The sequence below is a fragment of the Leucoraja erinacea genome, chromosome 45, assembly GCF_028641065.1.
Source record: "Leucoraja erinacea ecotype New England chromosome 45, Leri_hhj_1, whole genome shotgun sequence".
NCBI lineage: Eukaryota > Metazoa > Chordata > Chondrichthyes > Rajiformes > Rajidae > Leucoraja > Leucoraja erinaceus.
Genome location: NC_073421.1, coordinates 948,932 through 972,300, shown reverse-complemented (window position 1 = coordinate 972,300; position 23,369 = coordinate 948,932). Strand labels below are relative to the sequence as shown.

The 23,369-nt window shown below is 51.1% G+C and overlaps 1 protein-coding gene across 1 annotated transcript in view; it reads left to right on the top strand.

The window, feature by feature from the left end:
• myo7aa (myosin VIIAa) overlaps window positions 1-23,369 on the top strand; it is a 155,232-nt gene that overhangs the window by 22,302 nt on the left and 109,561 nt on the right. Inside the window, exon 2 of the mRNA XM_055664799.1 lies at window positions 20,945-21,002. Coding sequence (XP_055520774.1) covers window positions 20,985-21,002 — 18 coding nt within the window. The 5' untranslated portion in view covers window positions 20,945-20,984. The remainder of the gene's footprint in view (window positions 1-20,944; window positions 21,003-23,369) is intronic.

The window sequence follows — 23,369 nt, the reverse complement described above, 5'->3', positions numbered from 1 at the left end:
TCCCACACTCCAAAGACGTGCAGGTTTGTAGATTAATAGGGTTGGTAAAATTGTGAATTGATCCTAGTGCGTGTAGGATGCAGACTCGATGGGCCGAAGGGCCTGTTTCCGTGCTGTATCTCCAAACTAAATTGCAGAAACCAATTAACCTATTGCTGCACGTCTTGGGGTTGTGGGAGGAAACCGGAGCACCCGGAGAAAACCCACGCAGTCACAGGGGGAGAACGTACAAACTCCATCCAGACATCACCCGTAGTTAAAGCCCTGTCCCACTACGAGGTAATTCAAGAGCTCTCCTCCCGAGTTTAAAAAAAAAATCAAACTCGTGGTAAGCACGGAGAATGTACGTAGCGGGTACGTCGGAGCTCGGGGACTTCTCTTAGCGGCTCTTAACACTAACGGCAGGTACTCGGGAAACGCGGTCAGCTCGTGAAGTTTCTTCAACATGTTGAAAAAGGTCCACGAGAGCCCCGAGTACCTACGAGCGGCCATTACTGTAAATCTCCGAGTTCGAATCGGGGGAAACTCGGGAGAACTCTTGAATTACCCCTGTCCCACTTAAGAAACCTGAACGGAAACGTCTGAAGACTTTGCGTCCCACCCAAGGTTTCCGTGAGGTTCCCGGAGGTTTTTGTCAGTCTCCCCACCTGCAACCTCCAACTCTACCATTGCCCCACCCACAACATTCCCTCCAGAGATGCTGCCTGAGCCTCTGGGGTACTCCGGCACTCTGTGTCTGTCTGTTGTACAGCAGGGTGTTCCGTGGTGTTTGCTAAGTTGGATCTCTGCGTGAGTTTGATTCCCTCGTTCTGTTGAGGGTCTTTGTTGCATGGGGGCAACATATTCACACTGGCCTGTGTTGTGTTTAATAATGCAGTGACTAAGCTTCACCGCTCCCACAAGTGGCACAGCAATAAGTCCCTGTGTCTATTGGCGTATAAGGAATAAACACTCTTCCCATCCACTGAGCCACTTGGTGGACGGGCACGGTGGCACAGCGGTAAAATTGCTGCCTACACGGCTCACAGCGCCAGGGAACCCGGTTTGATCCTGACCACGGGTGCTGTCTATACGTGGTTTGCACGTTCTCCCCGTGACCTGCGTGGGTTTTCCCCAAGATCTACGGTTTACTCCCACACTCCAACAACGTGCAGGTTTGTAGGTTAATTGGCTTGGTGTAAGTATAAATTGTCCCGAGTGTGTGTAGGATAGTGTTAGTGGTCGGGGGTCGCTGGGCGGTGTGGGTTCGGTGGGCCGAACAATGACCTCAAGTCTTTGACATTTGCACCTTGGGGAGGGAAAAGGTTGTGACTGTCTACCTTATCTACGCAGGTTCAGTGAGACGGAGAACTAGGCTGGCGTAAATGAAAGCTTGGACACACTTGCAAGCTGGAATTGGCTAACCTTATGAGAAGATTTACTGTAGGAGGATGTTGCCAGGACTAGAGGGTGTGAGCTGTAGGGAGAGGTGGAGGAGGCTGGCACTGTATTCCTTCGAGCGCAGGAGGATGAGCGGGGTGATCTTATAGAGGTGTAGTCAAGTCCAGAGTCAACAGAGTTTTATTGTCATGTATCCCAGATAGGACAATGACATTCTTGCTTGCTGCAGCACAACACAATATGTAAACATGATACAGAACGGGAGATAAAAGTTCAGTGTGTCTATATACCATAGACCATATATATACATATACACAATAAATGAACAGTGTACAAAATCATGAGAGGAATAGATCGGGTAGATGTACAGAGTCTCTAGCCCAGAGTAGGTGAATCGAGGACCAGTGGACATAGGTTTAAGGTGAAGGAAGAAAGATTTAAAAGGGACCTGAGGGGTAACATTTTCACACAGAGGGTGGTGGGTGTGTGGAGCGAGCTGCCGGAGGAGGTAGTTGATGCAGGTTCTATCGCAACGTTTAAGAAACATTTCAAGAGAGAGCTAGATAGGGCTCTTAAAGATAGCAGAGTCAGGGGATATGGGGAGAAGGCAGGAACGGGGTACTGATTGTGGATGATCAGCCATGATCACATTGAATGGCGGTGCTGGCTCGAATGGCCTACTCCTGCACCTATTGTCTACTGTCTGTTTGGACAGGTACATGGATAGGATGGGTTTGGAGGGATTTGGGCCAAACGCAAGCAGGTTTAGTCTAGTTTAGGAATTCAGCGCGGAAACTAGTGCTTCGGCCCATCGTGTATGTGCCGCCCAGTGATCCGCGTACATTATCCTACACTAGGGACAATGTTTACATTAATACCAAAGCCAGTTAACCTACAAACCTGTACGTGTGTTTGAAGGGGTACGTGTGTATCCCTCTCATCATTTTAAAGACCTCTATCAGGTTAAGGGGGGACCTGATAGAGGTCTTTAAAATCATGAGAGGGATAGACCGAGTTGATGTGGACAAGCTTTTCCCTTTGAGAATAGGGAAGATTCAAACAAGAGGACATGACTTCAGAATTAAGGGACAGAAGTTTAGGGGTAATATGAGGGGGAACTTCTTTACTCAGAGAGAGGTGGCGGTGTGGAATGAGCTTCCAGTGGAAGTGGTGGAGGCAGGTTCATTGGTATCATTTAAAAATAAATTGGATAGGCATATGGATGAGAAGGGAATGGAGGGTGATGGTACGAGTGCAGGCAGGTGGGACTAAGGGGAAAAAAATTTGTTCGGCATGGACTTGTAGGGCCGAGATGGCCTGTTTCCGTGCTGTAATTGTTATATGGTTATATGGTTATATGGAAGCATGGGAGGAAACCGGAGATAATTCACGGGGAGAACGTACAAACTCCGTACGGACAGCATCCGTGGTCAGGATGGAACCCGTGTCTCTGGCGCTGTGAGGCAGCAACTCTACCGCTGTGTCACCTGGTGTAGACGGGGCATGTTGGTGGTTGTGGGTGGGTTATGCCATTGGGCCTGTCGGGACACTGAGACTCTCTGACTGTATATTACAGTAATGAGAGCAGCGCAAGGTGATTTGTGGATTTCTAAACTGGTTGTGGGACAAATGCACTAGACTGGAAAATGAACTGCCTGCCATCCTCTTTTGGAAAAGGTCAGAAAGATGCATGCCGGCAATTATACTTTGACAGAGGTTTGACGTACAGACCATACAGACCACCATTTGACAAATGGTTGAGAACATTGAAATGGAATCAATTAGATGTAACAGCCGTTACTCTCGCCATTAATGGTGGCTTTTGACTCCTGATGCTATTAAATAATTGGTATATAATGTTCTCCAGAATCATTTATTTATGAAAGCTACTTCATAATGTAGGGTGTATGAACTGATTAGGAGCAGCCCCTGTTTAGGGGCGGCACAGTGGAGCAGCAGTAGAGTTGCAGCCTCACAGCGCCAGAGACCAGGGTTCAATCCTGACCACGGGTGCTGTCTGTACAGAGTTTGTACGTTCTCCCCGTGACCTGTGTGAGTTTTCTCCGGGTGCTCCAGTCTCCTTCCATCTTCCATAGACGTACAGGTATGTGGGCTAATTGTCTTGGTAAAATTGTAAATTGTCCCCAGCGTACATATCCCCTGACTCCACTATCTCTTAAAGCTAGCGGAGTCAGGGGATATGGGGAGAAGGCAGGAACGGGGTACTGATTGTGGATGATCAGCCATGATCACATTGAATGGCGGTGCTGGCTCGAAGGGCCGAATGGCCTACTACTGCACCTATTGTCTATTGAGTGTGTTAGATAGTGTTGGTATGTGCAGGGATCGCTGGCTAGCATGGACCTAGTGGGCCAAAGGGCCTGTTTCCCCACTGTATCTCTACACTATTTGATTCTTAGGTTGACACAAAACGCTGGAGTAACTCAGCGGGACAGGCAGCATCTTTGGAGAGAAGGAATGGGTGACGTTTCGGGTCGAGACCCTTCTTCAGACTGATGTCGGGGGAGTGGGTGGGACAGAGATAGAATGTAATCGGAGACAGTAAGACTGGTGGGAGAACTGGGAAGGGGGAGAGGATGGAGAGAGAGGGAAAGCAAGGGCTATCTGAAGTTAGAGAAGTCAACGTTCATGTTGCTGGGGTGTAAACTACCCAAGCGAAATATGAGGCGCTGTTCCTCCAATTTGCGCTGGGCCTCACTCTGACAATGGAGGAGGCCCAGGACAGAAAGGTCGGATTGGGAATGGGAGGGGGAGTTGAAGTGCTGAGCCACCGGGAGATCAGGTTGGTTATTGCTGACTGAGCGGAGGTGTTCAGTGAAACGATCGCCGAGCCTGCGCTTGGTCTCACCGATGTAGGGAAGTTGACACCTGGAACAGCGGATACAGTAGATGAGGTGCAGGTGAACCTCTGCCTCACCTGGAAAGACTGTTTGGTCCTTGGATGGAGTCGAGGGGGGGGAGGTATAGGGACAGGTGTTGCATCTCCTGCAGTTGAAGGGAAAGTACCCGGGGAGGGGGTGGTTTGGGTGGGAAGGGACGAGTTGACCAGGGAGTTGCGGAGGGAACGGTCTCTGGGGAAAGCAGAAAGGGGCGGAGATGGGAAGATGTGGCCAGTGGTGGGATCCCGTTGGAGGTGGCGAATGTGTTGGAGGATTATATGCTGTAGGCGACGGCTGGTGGGGTGGAAGGTGAGGACAAGGGGGACTCTGTCCTTGTTACGAATGGGGGGAGGGGGAGCAAGAGCGGAGCTGCGGGATATGGAGGAGACCCTAGTGAGAACTTCATCTATAATGGAAGAGGGGACCCCGTTTCATAAAGAATAAGGACATCTCCTATGATCTAAGTTGGTAAACCTCATCCTGGGCACAGGCCCTTCGGCCCACAATGTCAATGCTGACCATGACGCCAAGACAAACAAACCCCCCCCCTCTCTGCACCTGATCCATTCTCCGAATATCCATGTATCGATCCAAAAGCCCCTTAAACACCACTATCGTATCTGCCATCCACCGCCACCCCTGGTAGCGCGTTCCAGGCACCCACCACCCTCTGTGTGATAAAACACACCAGTACACTTTGCTGCACTCGCCCTGAAGCCATCCCTCTAGTCATTGACATCTCCACCCTGGGGGAAAAAGTTTCACACTGTCTATCCTACATACAATAGACAATAGGTGCAGGAGTAGACCATTCGGCCCTTCGAGCCTGCACCACCATTCAATATGATCATGGCTGATCATCCAACTCGGTACCTGTACCTGCCTTCTCCCCATATCCCCTGACTCCACTATCTTTAAGAGCCCTATCTAACTCTCTCTTGAAAGTATCCAGAGAACCGGCCTCCACCACCCTCTGAGGCAGAGAATTCCACAGACTCACCACTCTCTGTGTGCAGAAGTGTTTCCTTGTCCCTTACCCCTTATACACGCCTCTCGTAATTCTATATACTTCGCCCTGGTCACCCCTTGACCTCTGACACACTGGGGAAAATCATCCAGGTTTGATCAACCACCTCTTGTAGCTGATACCCTCCGATCCAGACAGAACCCTTGTAAAGGTCTTCTCAGTTAGTTTATTGTCACGTGTAGTGGGGTACAGTAGCCTCTCCTGCACCCTGTCCCAAGCCTCCGTCCAACTTGTAACGGGGCAAACACAATTGCAAACGGTGCCTCAGCCAATTCTTCTAAACCTGCAACATGACCTCTTGATTAGTGCAGGTGTCAGGGTTATGGGGAGTAGGCAGGAGAATGGGGTTGAGAGGGGAAGATAGATCAGCCGTGATTGAATGGCGGAGGAGACTATTTAGACCAGGGGTGGGCAACCTTGTTCTGTATCTGGGCCGGGACGCACGTCTGTGAGCGTGTGGCGGGCCACATCTATCTATCACGTGTACACATGGATCTTGGGGAGGCATCAAATGCAGGCATCAAATCACAGAAGGTAGACACAAAATGCTGGAGAAACTCAGCGGGTGGGGCAGCCTCACGCAATCCTTGCATGCAGAGCTCGTCCCTACACCGGCGCTCGCAGGCATGATGATTACACACATTGTCCCTACACCAACCCACTGCTTTAGACTTTAACACACCAAAACAGGTCCCTACCCAACAACACTGTCTACACCACACTGTCAAACACACACTGTCCCTACACCAAACACTGTCCCTACACCCACTGTCCCTACACCAACAACACCAACACTCCCTACACCAACACTGTCCCTCCCTACTGTCCCTACACCAACTGTCCCTACTGTCACTGTCCCTACACCAACACTGTCCCTACACCAACACTGTCCCTACACCAACACTGTCCCTACACACCAACACTGTCTACACACCAACACTGTCCCTACACCAACACTGTCCCTACACCAACACTGTCCCTACACCAACACTGTCCCTACACCAACACTGTCCCTACACCAACACTGTCCCTACACCAACACTGTCCCTACACCAACACTGTCCCTACACCAACACTGTCCCTACACCAACACTGTCCCTACACCAACACTGTCCCTACACCAACACTGTCCCTACACCAACACTGTCCCTACACCAACACTGTCCCTACACCAACACTGTCCCTACACCAACACTGTCCCTACACCAACACTGTCCCTACACCAACACTGTCCCTACACCAACACTGTCCCTACACCAACACTGTCCCTACCCACACCAACACTGTCCCTACCAACACTGTCCCTACACCAACACTGTCCCTACACCAACACTGTCCCTACACCAACACTGTCCCTACACCAACACTGTCCCTGTCCCTACACACTGTCCCTACACCAACACTGTCCCTACACCAACACTGTCCCTACACCAACACTGTCCCTACACCAACACTGTCCCTACACCAACACTGTCCCTACACCAACACTGTCCCTACACCAACACTGTCCACACACCAACACTGTCCCTACACCAACACTGTCCCTACACCAACACTGTCCCTACACCAACACTGTCCCTACACCAACACTGTCCCTACACCAACACTGTCCCTACACCAACACTGTCCCTACACCAACACTGTCCCTACACCAACACTGTCCCTACACCAACACTGTCCCTACACCAACACTGTCCCTACACCAACACTGTCCCTACACCAACACTGTCCCTACACCAACACTGTCCCTACACCAACACTGTCCCTACACCAACACTGTCCCTACACCCTAACACTGTCCCTACACACCACACTGTCCCTACACCACACTGTCCCTACACCACACTGTCCCTACACCAACACTGTCCCCTACACCAACACTGTCCCCCTACACCAACACTGTCCACTGTCCCTACACCAACACTGTCCCTACACCAACACTGTCCACACACCAACACTGTCCCCACACCAACACTGTCCCCACACCAACACTGTCCCTACACCAACACTGTCCCTACACCAACACTGTCCACACACCAACACTGTCCCTACACCAACACTGTCCACACACCAACACTGTCCCTACACCAACACTGTCCCTACACCAACACTGTCCCTACACCAACACTGTCCCTACACCAACACTGTCCCCACACCAACACTGTCCCCTACACCAACACTGTCCCTACACCAACACTGTCTACACAACACTGTCCAACACTGTCTCCACACCAACACTGTCCCTACACCACCACTGTCCCTACACCAACACTGTCCCACCACACACTGTCCCTACACCACACTGTCCCACACAACACTGTCCCTACACCAACACTGTCTCCACACCACACTGTCCCCATACACCAACACTGTCCACACACCAACACTGTCCACACACCAACACTGTCCACACACCAACACTGTCCACACACCAACACCGTCCCCACACCAACACTGTCCCTACACCCACACTGTCCATACCCCAACACTGTCCCTACACACCAACACTGTCCCTACACCAACACTGTCCCTACACCAACACTGTCCCTACACCAACACTGTCCACACACCAACACTGTCCACACACCAACACTGTCCCTACACCAACACTGTCCCTACACCAACACTGTCCCTACACACAACACTGTCCCTACACACCAACACTGTCCCTACAACACTGTCCCTACACCAACACTGTCCCTACACCAACACTGTCCCTACACCAACACTGTCTATACACCAACACTGTCTACACCAACACTGTCCCTACACCAACACTGTCCCTACACCAACACTGTCCCTACACACCAACACTGTCCCCACACCAACACTGTCCCTACACCAACACTGTCCCTACACCAACACTGTCTACACACCAACACTGTCCCTACACCCAACACTGTCCCTAACACCAACACTGTCCCTACACCACACTGTCCCTACACCACACTGTCCCTACACACCCCTACACCAACACTGTCCCACCACACACACCAACACTGTCCCTACACCAACACTGTCCACCCTACACACTGTCCCACACAACACTGTCCCTACACCTGTCCCTAACACTGTCCCCTACACCAACACTGTCCCTACACCACACTGTCCCTACACCAACACTGTCTACACACCAATACTGTCCCTACACCCACACTGTCCCTACACCAACACCGTCCCCACACCAACACTGTCCCCACACCAACACTGTCTCCACCACCACTCTACCTCTACCGACACTGTCCCTGCAGCAACACTGTCCCGACACCACCACACTGTCCCTACACCAACACTGTCCCTACACCAACACTGTCTACACACCAACACTGTCCCTACACCAACACTGTCCCTGTCCCTACACCAACACTGTCCCTACACCAACACTGTCCCTACACCAACACTGTCCCTACACCAACACTGTCCCTACACCAACACTGTCCCTACACCAACACTGTCCCTACACCACCAACACACCCTCCCTACACCGACACTCCCCCTACACCGAACCACCAACACTGTCCCTACACCAACACTGTCCCTACACCAACACTGTCCCTACACCAACACTGTCCCTACACCAACACTGTCCCTACACCAACACTGTCCCTACACCAACACTGTCCCTACACCAACACTGTCCCTACACACCAACACTGTCCCTACACCAACACTGTCCCTACACCAACACTGTCCCTACACCAACACTGTCCCTACACCAACACTGTCCCTACACCAACACTGTCCCTACACCAACACTGTCCACACACCAACACTGTCTCTGCACACCAACACACTGTCCCTACACCAACACTGTCCCTACACCAACACTGTCCCTACACCAACACTGTCCCTACACCAACACTGTCCCTACACCAACACTGTCCCTACACCAACACTGTCCCTACACCAACACTGTCCCCACACCAACACTGTCCCTACACAAACACTGTCCACACACCAACACTGTCACACCACACTGTCCCTACACCAACACTGTCCCTACACCAACACTGTCCCTACACCAACACTGTCCCTACACCAACACTGTCCCTCCACCCAACACTGTCCCCACCCTACACTGTCCCTACACCAACACTGTCCCTACACCCAACACTGTCCCTACACCAACACTGTCCCTACACCAACACTGTCCCTACACCAACACTGTCCCTACACCAACACTGTCCCTACACCAACACTGTCCCTACACACCAACACTGTCCCTACACCCAACACTGTCCCTACACCAACACTGTCCCTAACACTGTCCCTACACACCAACACTGTCCCACACCAACACTGTCCCACCACCAACACTGTCCACACACCAACACTGTCCCCACACCAACACTGTCCACTACACCAACACTGTCCCTACACCAACACTGTCCCTACACCAACACTGTCCACACACCAACACTGTCCACTACACCAACACTGTCCCTACACCAACACTGTCCCTACACCAACACTGTCCCTACACCAACACTGTCCCTACACCAACACTGTCCCTACACCAACACTGCCCCAACACCAACACTGTCCCTACACCAACAACACACCAACACTGTCCCTACACCAACACTGTCACTGTCCCAACACTGTCCCTACACCCAACACTGTCCCTACACACCAACACTGTCCCTACACCAACACTGTCCACACACCAACACTGTCCCTACACCAACACTGTCCCTACACCAACACTGTCCCTACACCAACACTGTCCCTACACCACCAACACTGTCCCTACCCTACACACCAACACTGTCCCTACACAACACACTGTCCCTACACCACACCACCACCAACACTGTCCCTACACCAACACTGTCCCTACACCAACACTGTCCCTACACACCAACACTGTCCCAACACCACACTGTCCCTACACCAAACACTGTCCCTACACACCAACACTGTCCCTACCACCAACACTGTCCCTACACACCCTCTGTCTACACACCAACACTGTCCCTACACAACCACTGCCCCTACACCAACACTGTCCACTACACCCACACTGTCCCTACACCAACACTGTCCACACACCCACACTGTCCAACACTGTCCCTACACCAACACTGTCCCTACACCAACACTGTCCCTACACACCAACACTGTCCCTACACCAACACTGTCCCTACACCAACACTGTCCCTACACCAACACTGTCCCTACACCAACACTGTCTACACACCAACACTGTCTACACACCAACACTGTCCCTACACCAACACTGTCCCTACACCAACACTGTCCCTACACCAACACTGTCCACACACCAACACTGTCCACACACCAACACTGTCCCTACACCAACACTGTCCCTACACCAAACACTGTCCCCACAACAACACTGTCCCTAAACCAACACTGTCCCTACACCCTACACCACACACTGTCCCTACACCAACACTGTCCCTACACCACACTGTCCCTACACACAACACTGTCCCACCCTACACACCCCCACCAACACTGTCCCTACACCACACTGTCCCTACACCAACACTGTCCCTACACCAACACTGTCCACACAACACTGTCCCTACACAACTGTCCCTACACCAACACTGTCCCTACACCAACACTGTCCCTACACCAACACTGTCCCTACACCAACACTGTCCCTACACCAACACTGTCCCTACACACTGTCCCTACACCAACACTGTCCCTACACCAACACTGTCCCTACACCAACACTGTCCCTACACCAACACTGTCCCTACACCAACACTGTCCCTGTCCCTACACCAACACTGTCCCTACACCAACACTGTCCCTACACCAACACTGTCCCTACACCAACACTGTCCCTACACCAACACTGTCCCTACACCAACACTGTCCCTACACCAACACTGTCCCTACACCAACACTGTCCCTACACCAACACTGTCCCTACACCAACACTGTCCCTACACCAACACTGTCCCTACACCAACACTGTCCCTACACCAACACTGTCCACTGTCACTACACCAACACTGTCCCTACACCAACACTGTCCCTACACCAACACTGTCCCTACACCAACACTGTCCCTACACCAACACTGTCCCTACACCAACACTGTCCCTACACCAACACTGTCCCTACACCAACACTGTCCCTACACCAACACTGTCCCTACACCCCTACACCAACACTGTCCCTACACCAACACTGTCCCTACACCAACACTGTCCCTACACCAACACTGTCCCCACCAACACTGTCCCCACACCAACACTGTCCCTACACCAACACTGTCCCTACACCAACACTGTCCCCACACCAACACTGTCTCCACACCAACACTGTCCCTACACCAACACTGTCCCTACACAAACACTGTCCCTACACCAACTGTCCCTACACCAACACTGTCCCTACACCAACACTGTCCCTACACCAACACTGTCCCTACACCACTGTCCCTACACCACCACACTGTCCCTACACCAACACTGTCCCTACACCAACACTGTCCCTACACCAACACTGTCCCTACACCAACACTGTCCCTACACCAACACTGTCCCTACACCAACACTGTCCCTACACCAACACTGTCTACCACACCAACACTGTCCCTACACCAACACTGTCCCTACACCAACACTGTCCCTACACCAACACTGTCCCTACACCAACACTGTCCCTACACCAACACTGTCCCCACACCAACACTGTCCCTACACCAACACTGTCCCTACACCAACACTGTCCCTACACCAACACTGTCCCTACACACAACACTGTCCCACCACACTGTCCCTACACACTGTCCCTACACCACAACACTGTCCCACACCAACCAACACTGTCCCTACCACCAACACTGTCCCTACACCAACACTGTCCCTACACACAACACTGTCCCTACACACACCAACACACTGTCCCTACACCACACTGTCCCTACCACCACACTGTCCCTACACCAACACTGTCCCTACACCAACACTGTCCCTACACCAACACTGTCTATACACCAACACTGTCCCCTACACCAACACTGTCCCTACACCAACACTGTCTACACACCAACACTGTCCCTACACCAACACTGTCTACACACCAACACTGTCTACACACCAACACTGTCCCTACACCAACACTGTCCCTACACCAACACTGTCCCTACACCCACCCTTTCCCCACACCAGCACTCTCCCTACACCCCCCCTGTCCCTACACCAACACTGCCCCTACACCGACACTGTCCCCCCACCGACACTGTCCCTACACCAACACTGTCTACACACCAAACACTGTCCCTACACCAACACTGTCCCTAACACCAACACTGTCCCTACACACAACACTGTCCCTACACACCAACACTGTCCCTACACACCAACACTGTCCCTACACCAACACTGTCCCACACCCACACTACACACAAACACTGTCCCTACACCAACACTGTCCCTACACCACCAACACTGTCCCACACCAACACTGTCCCCCAACACTGTACACCAACACTGTCCCTACACCAACACTGTCCCTACACCAACACTGTCCCTACACCAACACTGTCCCTACACCAACACTGTCCCTACACCAACACTGTCCCTACACCAACACTGTCCCTACACCAACACTGTCCCTACACCAACACTGTCCCTACACCAACACTGTCCCCACTGTCCCCACACACTGTCACTACACCAACACTGTACCCACACCAACACTGTCTCCACACCAACACTGTCACATACACCAACACTGTCCCTACACCAACACTGTCCCTACACACTGTCACACACCAACACTACCCACACAACACTGTCCACTGTCCCTACACCACACCAACACTGTCCCTACACAACACTGTCCCTACACCACACTGTGTCCTACACACCAACACTGTCCCTACACCAACACTGTCCACACACCAACACTGTCCCAACACCACACAACACTGTCCCTACACCAACCCTGTCCCTACACCAACACTGTCCCTACACCAACACTGTCCCTACACCAACACTGTCCCTACACCAACACTGTCCCTACACCAACACTGTCCCTACACCACCAACACTGTCCCTCCCTACACCAACACTGTCCCCAACACTGTCCCACACCAACACTGTCCCTACACCAACACTGTCCCTACACCAACACTGTCCCTACACCAACACTGTCCCTACACCAACACTGTCCCTACACCAACACTGTCCCTACACCAACACTGTCCCTACACCAACACTGTCCCTACACCAACACTGTCCCTACACCAACACTGTCCCTACACCAACACACTGTCCTACACCCAACACTGTCAACCTGTCCCCACCTACACCAACACACTGTCCCAACACACCAACACACTGTCCCTACACACACACACCAACACTGTCCCTACACCAACACTGTCCCACCACACCAACACTGTCCCTACACCAACACTGTCCCTACACCAACACTGTCCCTACACCACCACTGTCCCTCCACCAACACTCTCCCTACACCAACACTGTCCCTACACCCACACTGTCCCTACACCAACACTGTCCCTACACCAACACTGTCCACCCACCAACACTGTCCCTACACCGACACTGTCCCTACACCAACACTGTCCCTACACCAACACTGTCCCTACACCAACACTGTCCCGACACCAACACTGTCCCTACACCAACACTGTCCACTACACCAACACTGTCCACACACCAACACTGTCACACACCAACACTGTCCCTACACCAACACTGTCCCTACACCAACACTGTCCCTACACCAACACTGTCCCTACACCAACACTGTCTACACACCAACACTGTCCCTACACCCACTGTCCCTACTGTCCCTACACCAACACTGTCCCTACACCAACACTGTCCCTACACCAACACTGTCCCTACACCAACACTGTCCCTACACCAACACTGTCCCTACACCAACACTGTCCCTACACCAACACTGTCCCTACACCAACACTGTCCCTACACCAACACTGTCCCTACACCAACACTGTCCCTACACCAACACTGTCCCTACACCAACACTGTCCCTACAACACCAACACTGTCTACACACCAACACTGTCTACACACCAACACTGTCCCTACACCAACACTGTCCCTACACACCAACACTGTCTCCACACCAACACTGTCCCTACACCAACACTGTCCCTACACCAACACACTGTCCCTACACCAACACTGTCCCTACACCAACACTGTCCACACACCAACACTGTCCCTACACCAACACTGTCCCTACACCAACACTGTCCCTACACCAACACACTGTCTACACCACCATCACTGTCCCTACACCAACACTGTCTCTACACCAACACTGTCTACACACCAACACTGTCCCTACACCAACACTGTCCCTACACCAACACTGTCCCCACACCAACACTGTCCCTACACACCAACACACTGTCCCTACACCAACACTGTCCCTACACCACCACACTGTCCCTACACCAACACTGTCCCTACACCAACACTGTCCCTACACCAACACTGTCCCTACACCAACACTGTCCCTACACCAACACTGTCCCTACACCAACACTGTCTACACACCGACACTGTCTACACACCGACACTGTCTACACACCGACACTGTCTACACACCAACACTGTCCCTACACCAACACTGTCCCTACACCAACACTGTCCCTACACCAACACTGTCCCTACACCAACACTGTCCCTACACCAACACTGTCCCTACACCAACTGTCCCTACACCAACACTGTCCCTACACCAACACTGTCTACACACCAACACTGTCCCTACACCCCCACTGTCCACACACCAACACTGTCCACTACTCCAACACTGTCCCTACACCAACACTGTCCCTACACCAACACTGTCCCTACACCAACACTGTCCCTACACCAACACTGTCCCTACACCAACACTGTCCCTACACCAACACTGTCCCTACACCAACACTGTCCCTACACCAACACTGTCCCTACACCAACACTGTCCCTACACCAACACACTGTCCCTACACCAACACTGTCCCTACACCAACACTGTCCCTACACCCCTACACCAACACTGTCCCTACACCAACACTGTCCCTACACCAACACTGTCCCTACACCAACACTGTCCCTACACCAACACTGTCCCTACACCAACACTGTCCCTACACCAACACTGTCCCTACACCAACACTGTCCCTACACCAACACTGTCCCTACACCAACACTGTCCCTACACCAACACTGTCCCCACACCAACACTGTCCCTACACCAACACTGTCCCTACACCAACACTGTCCCTACACCAACACTGTCCCTACACCAACACTGTCCCTACACCAACACTGTCCCTACACCAACACTGTCCCTACACCAACACTGTCCCTACACCAACACTGTCCCTACACCAACACTGTCCCTACACCAACACTGTCCCTACACACACACACTGTCCCTACACCAACACTGTCCCTACACCAACACTGTCCCTACACCAACACTGTCCCTACACCAACACTGTCCCTACACCAACACTGTCCCTACACCAACACTGTCCCTACACCAACACTGTCCCTACACCAACACTGTCCCTACACCAACACTGTCCCTACACCAACACTGTCCCTACACCAACACTGTCCCTACACCAACACTGTCCCTACACACCAACACTGTCCCTACACCAACACTGTCCCTACACCAACACTGTCCCTACACCAACACTGTCCCTACACCAACACTGTCTACACACCAACACTGTCCCTACACCAACACTGTCCCTACACCAACACTGTCCCTACACCAACACTGTCCCTACACCAACACTGTCCCTACACTGTCCCTACACCAACACTGTCCCTACACCACACCAACACTGTCCCTACACCAACACTGTCCCTACACCAACACTGTCCCCACACCAACACTGTCCCTACACCAACACTGTCCCTACACCAACACTGTCCCCACACCAACACTGTCCCTACACCAACACTGTCCCCACACCAACACTGTCCCCACACCAACACTGTCCCCACACCAACACTGTCCCTACACCAACACACTGTCCCTACACCAACACTGTCCCTACACCAACACTGTCCCTACACCAACACTGTCCCTACACCTGTCCCTACACCAACACTGTCCCTACACCAACACTGTCCCTACACCAACACTGTCCCTACACCAACACTGTCCCTACACCAACACTGTCCCTACACCAACACTGTCCCTACACCAACACTGTCCCCACACCAACACTGTCCCCACACCAACACTGTCCCTACACCAACACTGTCCCTACACCAACACTGTCCACACCACCAACACTGTCCCCCTACACCACACTGTCACCTACACCAACACTGTCCCTACACTGTCAACAACACTGTCCCTACACCAACACCAACACCAACACTGTCCCTACACCAACACTGTCCCTACACCAACACTTTCCCTACACCAACACTGTCCCTACACCAACACTGTCCCCACACCAACACTGTCACACCAACACTGTCCCTACACCAACACTGTCCCTACACCAACACTGTCCCTACACCAACACTGTCCCTAACACTGTCCCTACACCAACACTGTCCCTACACACCAACACTGTCCCTACACACCAACACTGTCCCCACACCAACACTGTCCACACCTGTCCCTACACCAACACTGTCCCTACACACCAACACTGTCCACACACCAACACTGTCCCTACACCAACACTGTCCCTACACCAACACTGTCCCCACACCAACACTGTCCCTACACCAACACTGTCCCCACACCAACACTGTCCACACACCAACACTGTCCCTACACCAACACTGTCCCTACACCAACACTGTCCCCACACCAACACTGTCCCTACACCAACACTGTCCCTACACCAACACTGTCCCCACACCAACACTGTCCCTACACCAACACACTGTCCCTACACCAACACTGTCCCTACACCAACACTGTCCCTACACCAACACTGTCCCTACACCAACACTGTCCCTACACCAACACTGTCCCTACACCAACACTGTCCCACCACACTGTCACACACACTGTCTACACACCAACACTGTCTACACCAACACTGTCCCTACACCAACACTGTCCCTACACACTGTCCCTACACCAACACTGTCCCACACCAACACTGTCCCTACACCAACACTGTCCCTACACCAACACTGTCCCTACACCAACACTGTCACACACCAACACTGTCCCTACACCAACACTGTCCCTACACCAACACTGTCCCTACACCAACACTGTCCACTGTCCCTACACCAACACTGTCCACACCAACACTGTCCCACACCAACACTGTCCCTACACCAACACTGTCCCTACACCAACACTGTCCCTACACCAACACTGTCCCCACACCAACACTGTCCCCACACCAACACTGTCCCCACACCAACACTGTCCCCACACCAACACTGTCCCTACACCAACACTGTCCCTACACCAACACTGTCCCTACACCAACACTGTCTAACACTGTCCCTACACACCAACACTGTACACTACACCAACATTGTCTATACACCAACACTGTCTACACACCAATACTGTCCCCACACCAACACTGTCCACACACCAACACTGTCTACCACACACCAACACTGTCCCTACACCAACACTGTCTACCCCAGCGATCCACCACACTGTCCTCGTCCACCAACACTGTCCCTACAACACCAACACGCTGTCCGACTACACGAACACTGTCCGTGTACCCACACTGTCCCACACACCAAACTGTCTCCCCTACACCCCACCTGCTGTCCCCATAACCACACCACCACACCCTCCACTGTCCCACCACCAACACTGTCCCCTACACCAACACTGTCCCTACACCAACACTGTCCCTACACCAACACTGTCCAGCCTACACCAACACTGTCTAAGACCCTACTACACCAACACATTAGGACACCTGTCCCTACACTGTCAACACTGTCCTACACCAACACTGTCCCACCTCAACACTGTGTGTTACCCTACACCAACACTGTCCCTACACCAACACTGGTCCTCGATTCCAACACTGTCCCAAGCACCTGTGCGTCTACCCCACTGTCCCTAGAGGGAGTGCACCAACACTGTCCCTGACACAGGACACTTACCAACACTGTCCTCTACACCAACACTGTCCCTAGAAACCAACAAAATTCTTAACACTTCAGGAAGATTGTTCCCGATGTTGGGAACACCAGGACAAGGTGTCATAGTGTTGAGGCCAGTTCATTGGCTATATTTAAGAGGGAGTTAGATGTGGCCCTTGTGGCTAAGGGGATCAGGGGGTATGGAGAGAAGGCAGGTACGGGATACTGAGTTGGATGATCAGCCATGATCATATTGAATGGCGGTGCAGGCTCGAAGGGCCGAATGGCCTACTCCTGCACCTAATTTCTATGTTTCTATGTTTCTATTCCGGTCGGCATTGACATTTTCCACCGTTCTGACGGAGAGTTAGTGCCGTCATCGAAACGAGACTTAATTAAACGGGAGAGAAAGACTGTGTGAATAGAAGCCGCCCTTGTGTTTTGAAACCAGCCGCTGCCAGCTCGGGATTCCAGTCTCTGTCCTGGCATCGAACTCTTCTTGTGGACATCATTGTTTTTGGTCAATAGCCAGCCTTTTTACTTGAGAAACGAGAGACTGTTTAAAGCTTGTTCGCTGTCTATCTCTGGAGTGGAGGTGTGTGTGTGTGTGCGTGTGTGTGTGTGCGTGTGTGCGTGCGTGTGTGTGTGTGTGTGTGTGCGTGTGAGATTTAGTGTGTATGTGCATGCGTGTGTGTGTGTGTGTGTGTGTGTGTGTGTGTGTGTGTGAGATTTAGTGTGTGTGTGTGCATGTGTGTGTGTGTGCGTGTATGTGTGCGTGTGAGTATGAGTGAGTGTGTGTGTGTGTGTGTGTGTGTGTGTGTGTGTGTGTGTGTGTGTGTGTGTGTGTGTGTGTGTGTGTGTGTGTGTGTGTGTGTGTGTGTGTGTGTGTGTGTGTCCCTCTCTTCATATAACAATCAAATACAAGGAGGTCCCGGTTATCAGACTCCTATATGCGAGTGGGCCCAGGGTGGTGTATGTTTTTGACATTGACTACGGTAGAGCTACTGCCTTACAGCGCCAGCCACCCAGGTGCTTGTTTGTACGTTCCCCCCGTGACCTGTGTGGGTTTTCTCCTGTTTCCACCCAAGCTCAAGATGTACAGGTTTTTAGGTTAATTGTCTTGGTCAAAATGTCAATTGTCCGTTCCATAGATGCTGCTGCACCCACTGAGTTTCTCCAGCACTTTTGTCTACCTTCAATAAAATGGACTGACTGACTGACTGATGTGTTGTCTTTCCGCTGACTGGTTAGCATGCAACACAGGCTTTTCACTGTACCTCGGTACACGTGACAATAAACTGAACTGTTCTGATTTGTATCTAACAATTTAAAACTCATTTTGAAATCTAATTGTAGTGACAGTCTTTACGATGTCTCAAGGGTTTAGCCCTTAATTGTCACTTGAATTGCAGACCATAGATCAGAAGGGAATCTATACTCACCCACGAGCCCTCCGTGAGACATTCAAAGCCATCGAAAGATGAATCTTCCAGACATAGTCTCTTGATTTATAGTTTCCTTATTGAAGTACAAACAGGAAGATAATTCAACAAAGCTTCTTCTTGTGCAAGTACGTTTCAATCGTACTCATGGGCATGCTCGTGCATGGTCGAAAACATGTCTTCTCCACCATCTCAATGGACAATAGGTGCAGGAGTAGGCCATTCGGCCATTTGAGCCTGAAGGCGGTGGAGGCCAACTCTCTGGATGCTTTCAAGAGAGAGTTAGATAGGGCTCTTAAAGATAGCGGAGTCAAGGGATATGGGGAGAAGGCAGGAACGGGGTACTGATTGGGGATGATCAGCCATGATCACATTGAATGGCGATGCTGGATCGAAGGGCCGAATGGCCTACTCGTATAACCATATAACAATCACAGCACGGAAACAGGCCATCTCGGCCCTTCTAGTCCGTGCCGAAAACGTATTTTCCCCTAGTCCCATCTACCTGCACTCAGACCATAACCCTCCATTCCTTTCCCGTCCATATAACTATCCAATTTATTTTTAAATGATAAAATCGAACCTGCCTCCACCATTTCCACTGGAAGCTCATTCCACACAGCCACCACTCTCTGAGTAAAGAAGTTCCCCCTCATGTTGCCCCTAAACTTTGTCCCTTAATTCTCATGTCATGTCCTCTTGTTTGAATCTTCCCTACTCTCAATGGAAAAAGCTTGTCCACGTCAACTCTGTCTATCCCTCTCATCATTTTAAAGACCTCTATCAAGTCCCCCCCTTAACCTTCTGCACTCCAGAGAATAAAGCCCTAACTTGTTCAACCTTTCTCTGTAACTTAGTTGCTGAAACCCAGGTAACATTCTAGTAAATCTCCTCTGTACTCCTGCACCTATTGTCTATTGTGACTTTGTCAGTGCCCTCTACGTGGAGACTATTGGCATACCTTGGGTGTGCAAGCAAAGAATTTCACTGTGACTTATCACTTATAAAGAATTCAACTTAATTCAACACTTGTATAAGAGGAAGAAGTCACATGTCGACTCTGTACTTAAATGTTGTTTCATTCTCCCTCTTGCTCCTTCCCAGGTGTACATGGTGGATGGCTGCCGCACGGATCTAGGGAGCAATGGTGATCCTTCAACAGGTGAGAGCTCTCTCTGGCCAAGAACTATCTTGTGGTTACGAAGGACATTCAACCAGTTGTATTCCATTCTAAGCTTTATGGCGGAGATCATGTCATAAGTGATAGGAGCAGAATGGCATCTTCTCTGCACCCGTTCCAGCTTCCTGGCACTCTCCCTTCAGCAGGGGGACCAAAACTGAACTCATTACTCCAAATGTATGGGGGAGATCTCGTTGAAACTTATTGAACAGTGAAATGCCTGGATAGAGTGGATGTGGAGAGGATGTTTCCACTAGTGGGAGAGTCTAGGACCAGGGGCCACAGCCTCGGAAGAAGAGGACAAGCCTTTAGATTCAGATTCAGATTCAGAAAACTTTATTGTCTGTCGTAACAGAAAATCTTCTTTGACGTGGCTCAACATACAGACAGGACAATGTACTGATAAGCAGTCATACAACACAGATTTCTGCGAGCACACGCAGTGTGTATCGATCTTAAAAGCAAATATAAAGATTAAAAACTGTAAAAATAGACAAGATAAAAGTTGTGGATACGTGTAAAGTGACAATGCGTCAGGGTTAATTTGTCCGTTGTTCATTGTTTATTGAAGCTGTTTATGGCAATGGGTATGAATGAGTTTTTGTGGATGTTTTTCTTGGATAGGGGGACTTTATATCGGCGGCCTGATGGCAGAAGTTGTAAAGACTTGTGCAGGGGGTGGGTGGGATCCTGTGTAATGAGGTTGGCTTTCCTTTTAACTGCCTGGGTGTGGAGTACTGATCATTGATTTTGAGTTTTGCCAGTTATTTTGCTTGCCTGATTGATGATCCGGGAAAGCTTTGATTTGTCTTTGACAGAGGTGAGGGTGAACCAGGATGTGATGTTAAAGGTGAGTACAGATTCTATGTGATTTATAGTCAGCTGTTAAAATGTCCTGTCTGACATCAAAGCTCCTGAGTTTCCTCAGCAGGAACAGGCGTTGCTGTGCCTTCTTGTACACAGAGTCTGTGTGCTGGGAGAAGGACAGGCGGGTGTCAATCTCTGTGCCCAGGTATCTAAATGCCTCTACCTGCTCAACTGTCTGCCCATCAACTGTCTCATTAGAATGATGCGGAGGAATTTCTTCAGTCGGAGGTGGTGAATCTGTGGAATTCCACTGCCATAAAAGGCCGTGGAGGCCAAGTCAATGGATATTTTTAAGGCAGAGAAAGATAGATTCTTGATTAGTATGGGTGTCGGGGGTTATGGGGAGAAGGCAGGAGAATGGGGTTAGGAGGGAGAGATAGATCAGCCACGATTGAATGGCGGAGTAGACTTGATGGGCCGAATGGTCTGATTCTGCTCCTATCATTTATGACACCATTCACAGCGAGCGCTACCTCTCCCAGGGACTGGTTTATCATGTACAACTTTCCCGGGCCACTGAAGCAATGAAGCAGGACAGCTGAATGAATGCGCTTGTGGTCGGATTATTAATGAAGGTCTGAGAATCTGATCTGTGTCCGTGTGCAAGTGTGTGGATGTGTCGTTAGTGATGCAATGAGCAGTGAGTCACATAAACACTTTGTTTTACGGGTTTTAATTTTCTTTCCATGGTCTGTTTGTGCAGCCGGTAATATTGTCTCTCCTTGATATATAGCCTCTGTTCTCAGCGCTGTTCTCTCTCTCTGAGGTTTTTTCCCAATATAACCACTGAAAGGTCATGGAGCCTCACAGCGTGGACACGGGCGCTGTCGAGGCCAAGGCAGTGGGTATTTTCAAGGCGCAGATTGACTGTTTCTTGGTTAGTTAAAGCCCAGTCCCACGTCATTCCAGGAGCTCTCCCGAGTTTAAAAATAATCAAACTCGTGGTAAGCACGGAGAATGAACGTAGCGGGTACGTCGGAGGTCGGGGACGTCTCTTAGCGGCTCGTAACGCTAACGGCAGATACTCGGGAAGACTCGCTAACGGCAGATATGCATTGGAAGACTGGTGAAGATTTTTCAACATGTTGATAAATGTCCACGAGAGCCTCGAGTACCGACAAGCGGCCATTACCGTAAATCTCCGAGTTCGAATCAGGACAAACTCGGGAGAACTCTTGGAATGAACTCGTACCGTGGGGCAGGGGTATAAGGGTGACCGTGGGTGCTATCCAACTTGCTAAATTTCCAATTTTTTTTTTTTGTCTTGCCAAAAGTTTCCTTACAAAGCGCTGCCACTGGAGGGAAGCAATGGACCGCAAAGTTCTTCAGGGAATTTAAAACGCAACTAAAACTTCTGTCATTGCTCGATGCCATTGTTGGCTTCCACTGCGCTGGTAATTTGGCACAAGGCATGTGTGGGGCGTTTCTGGGTCAGTGGCAAAGGACTCGCCCTTTCTCCTCAGAACTGGTCGGCACGGTGGC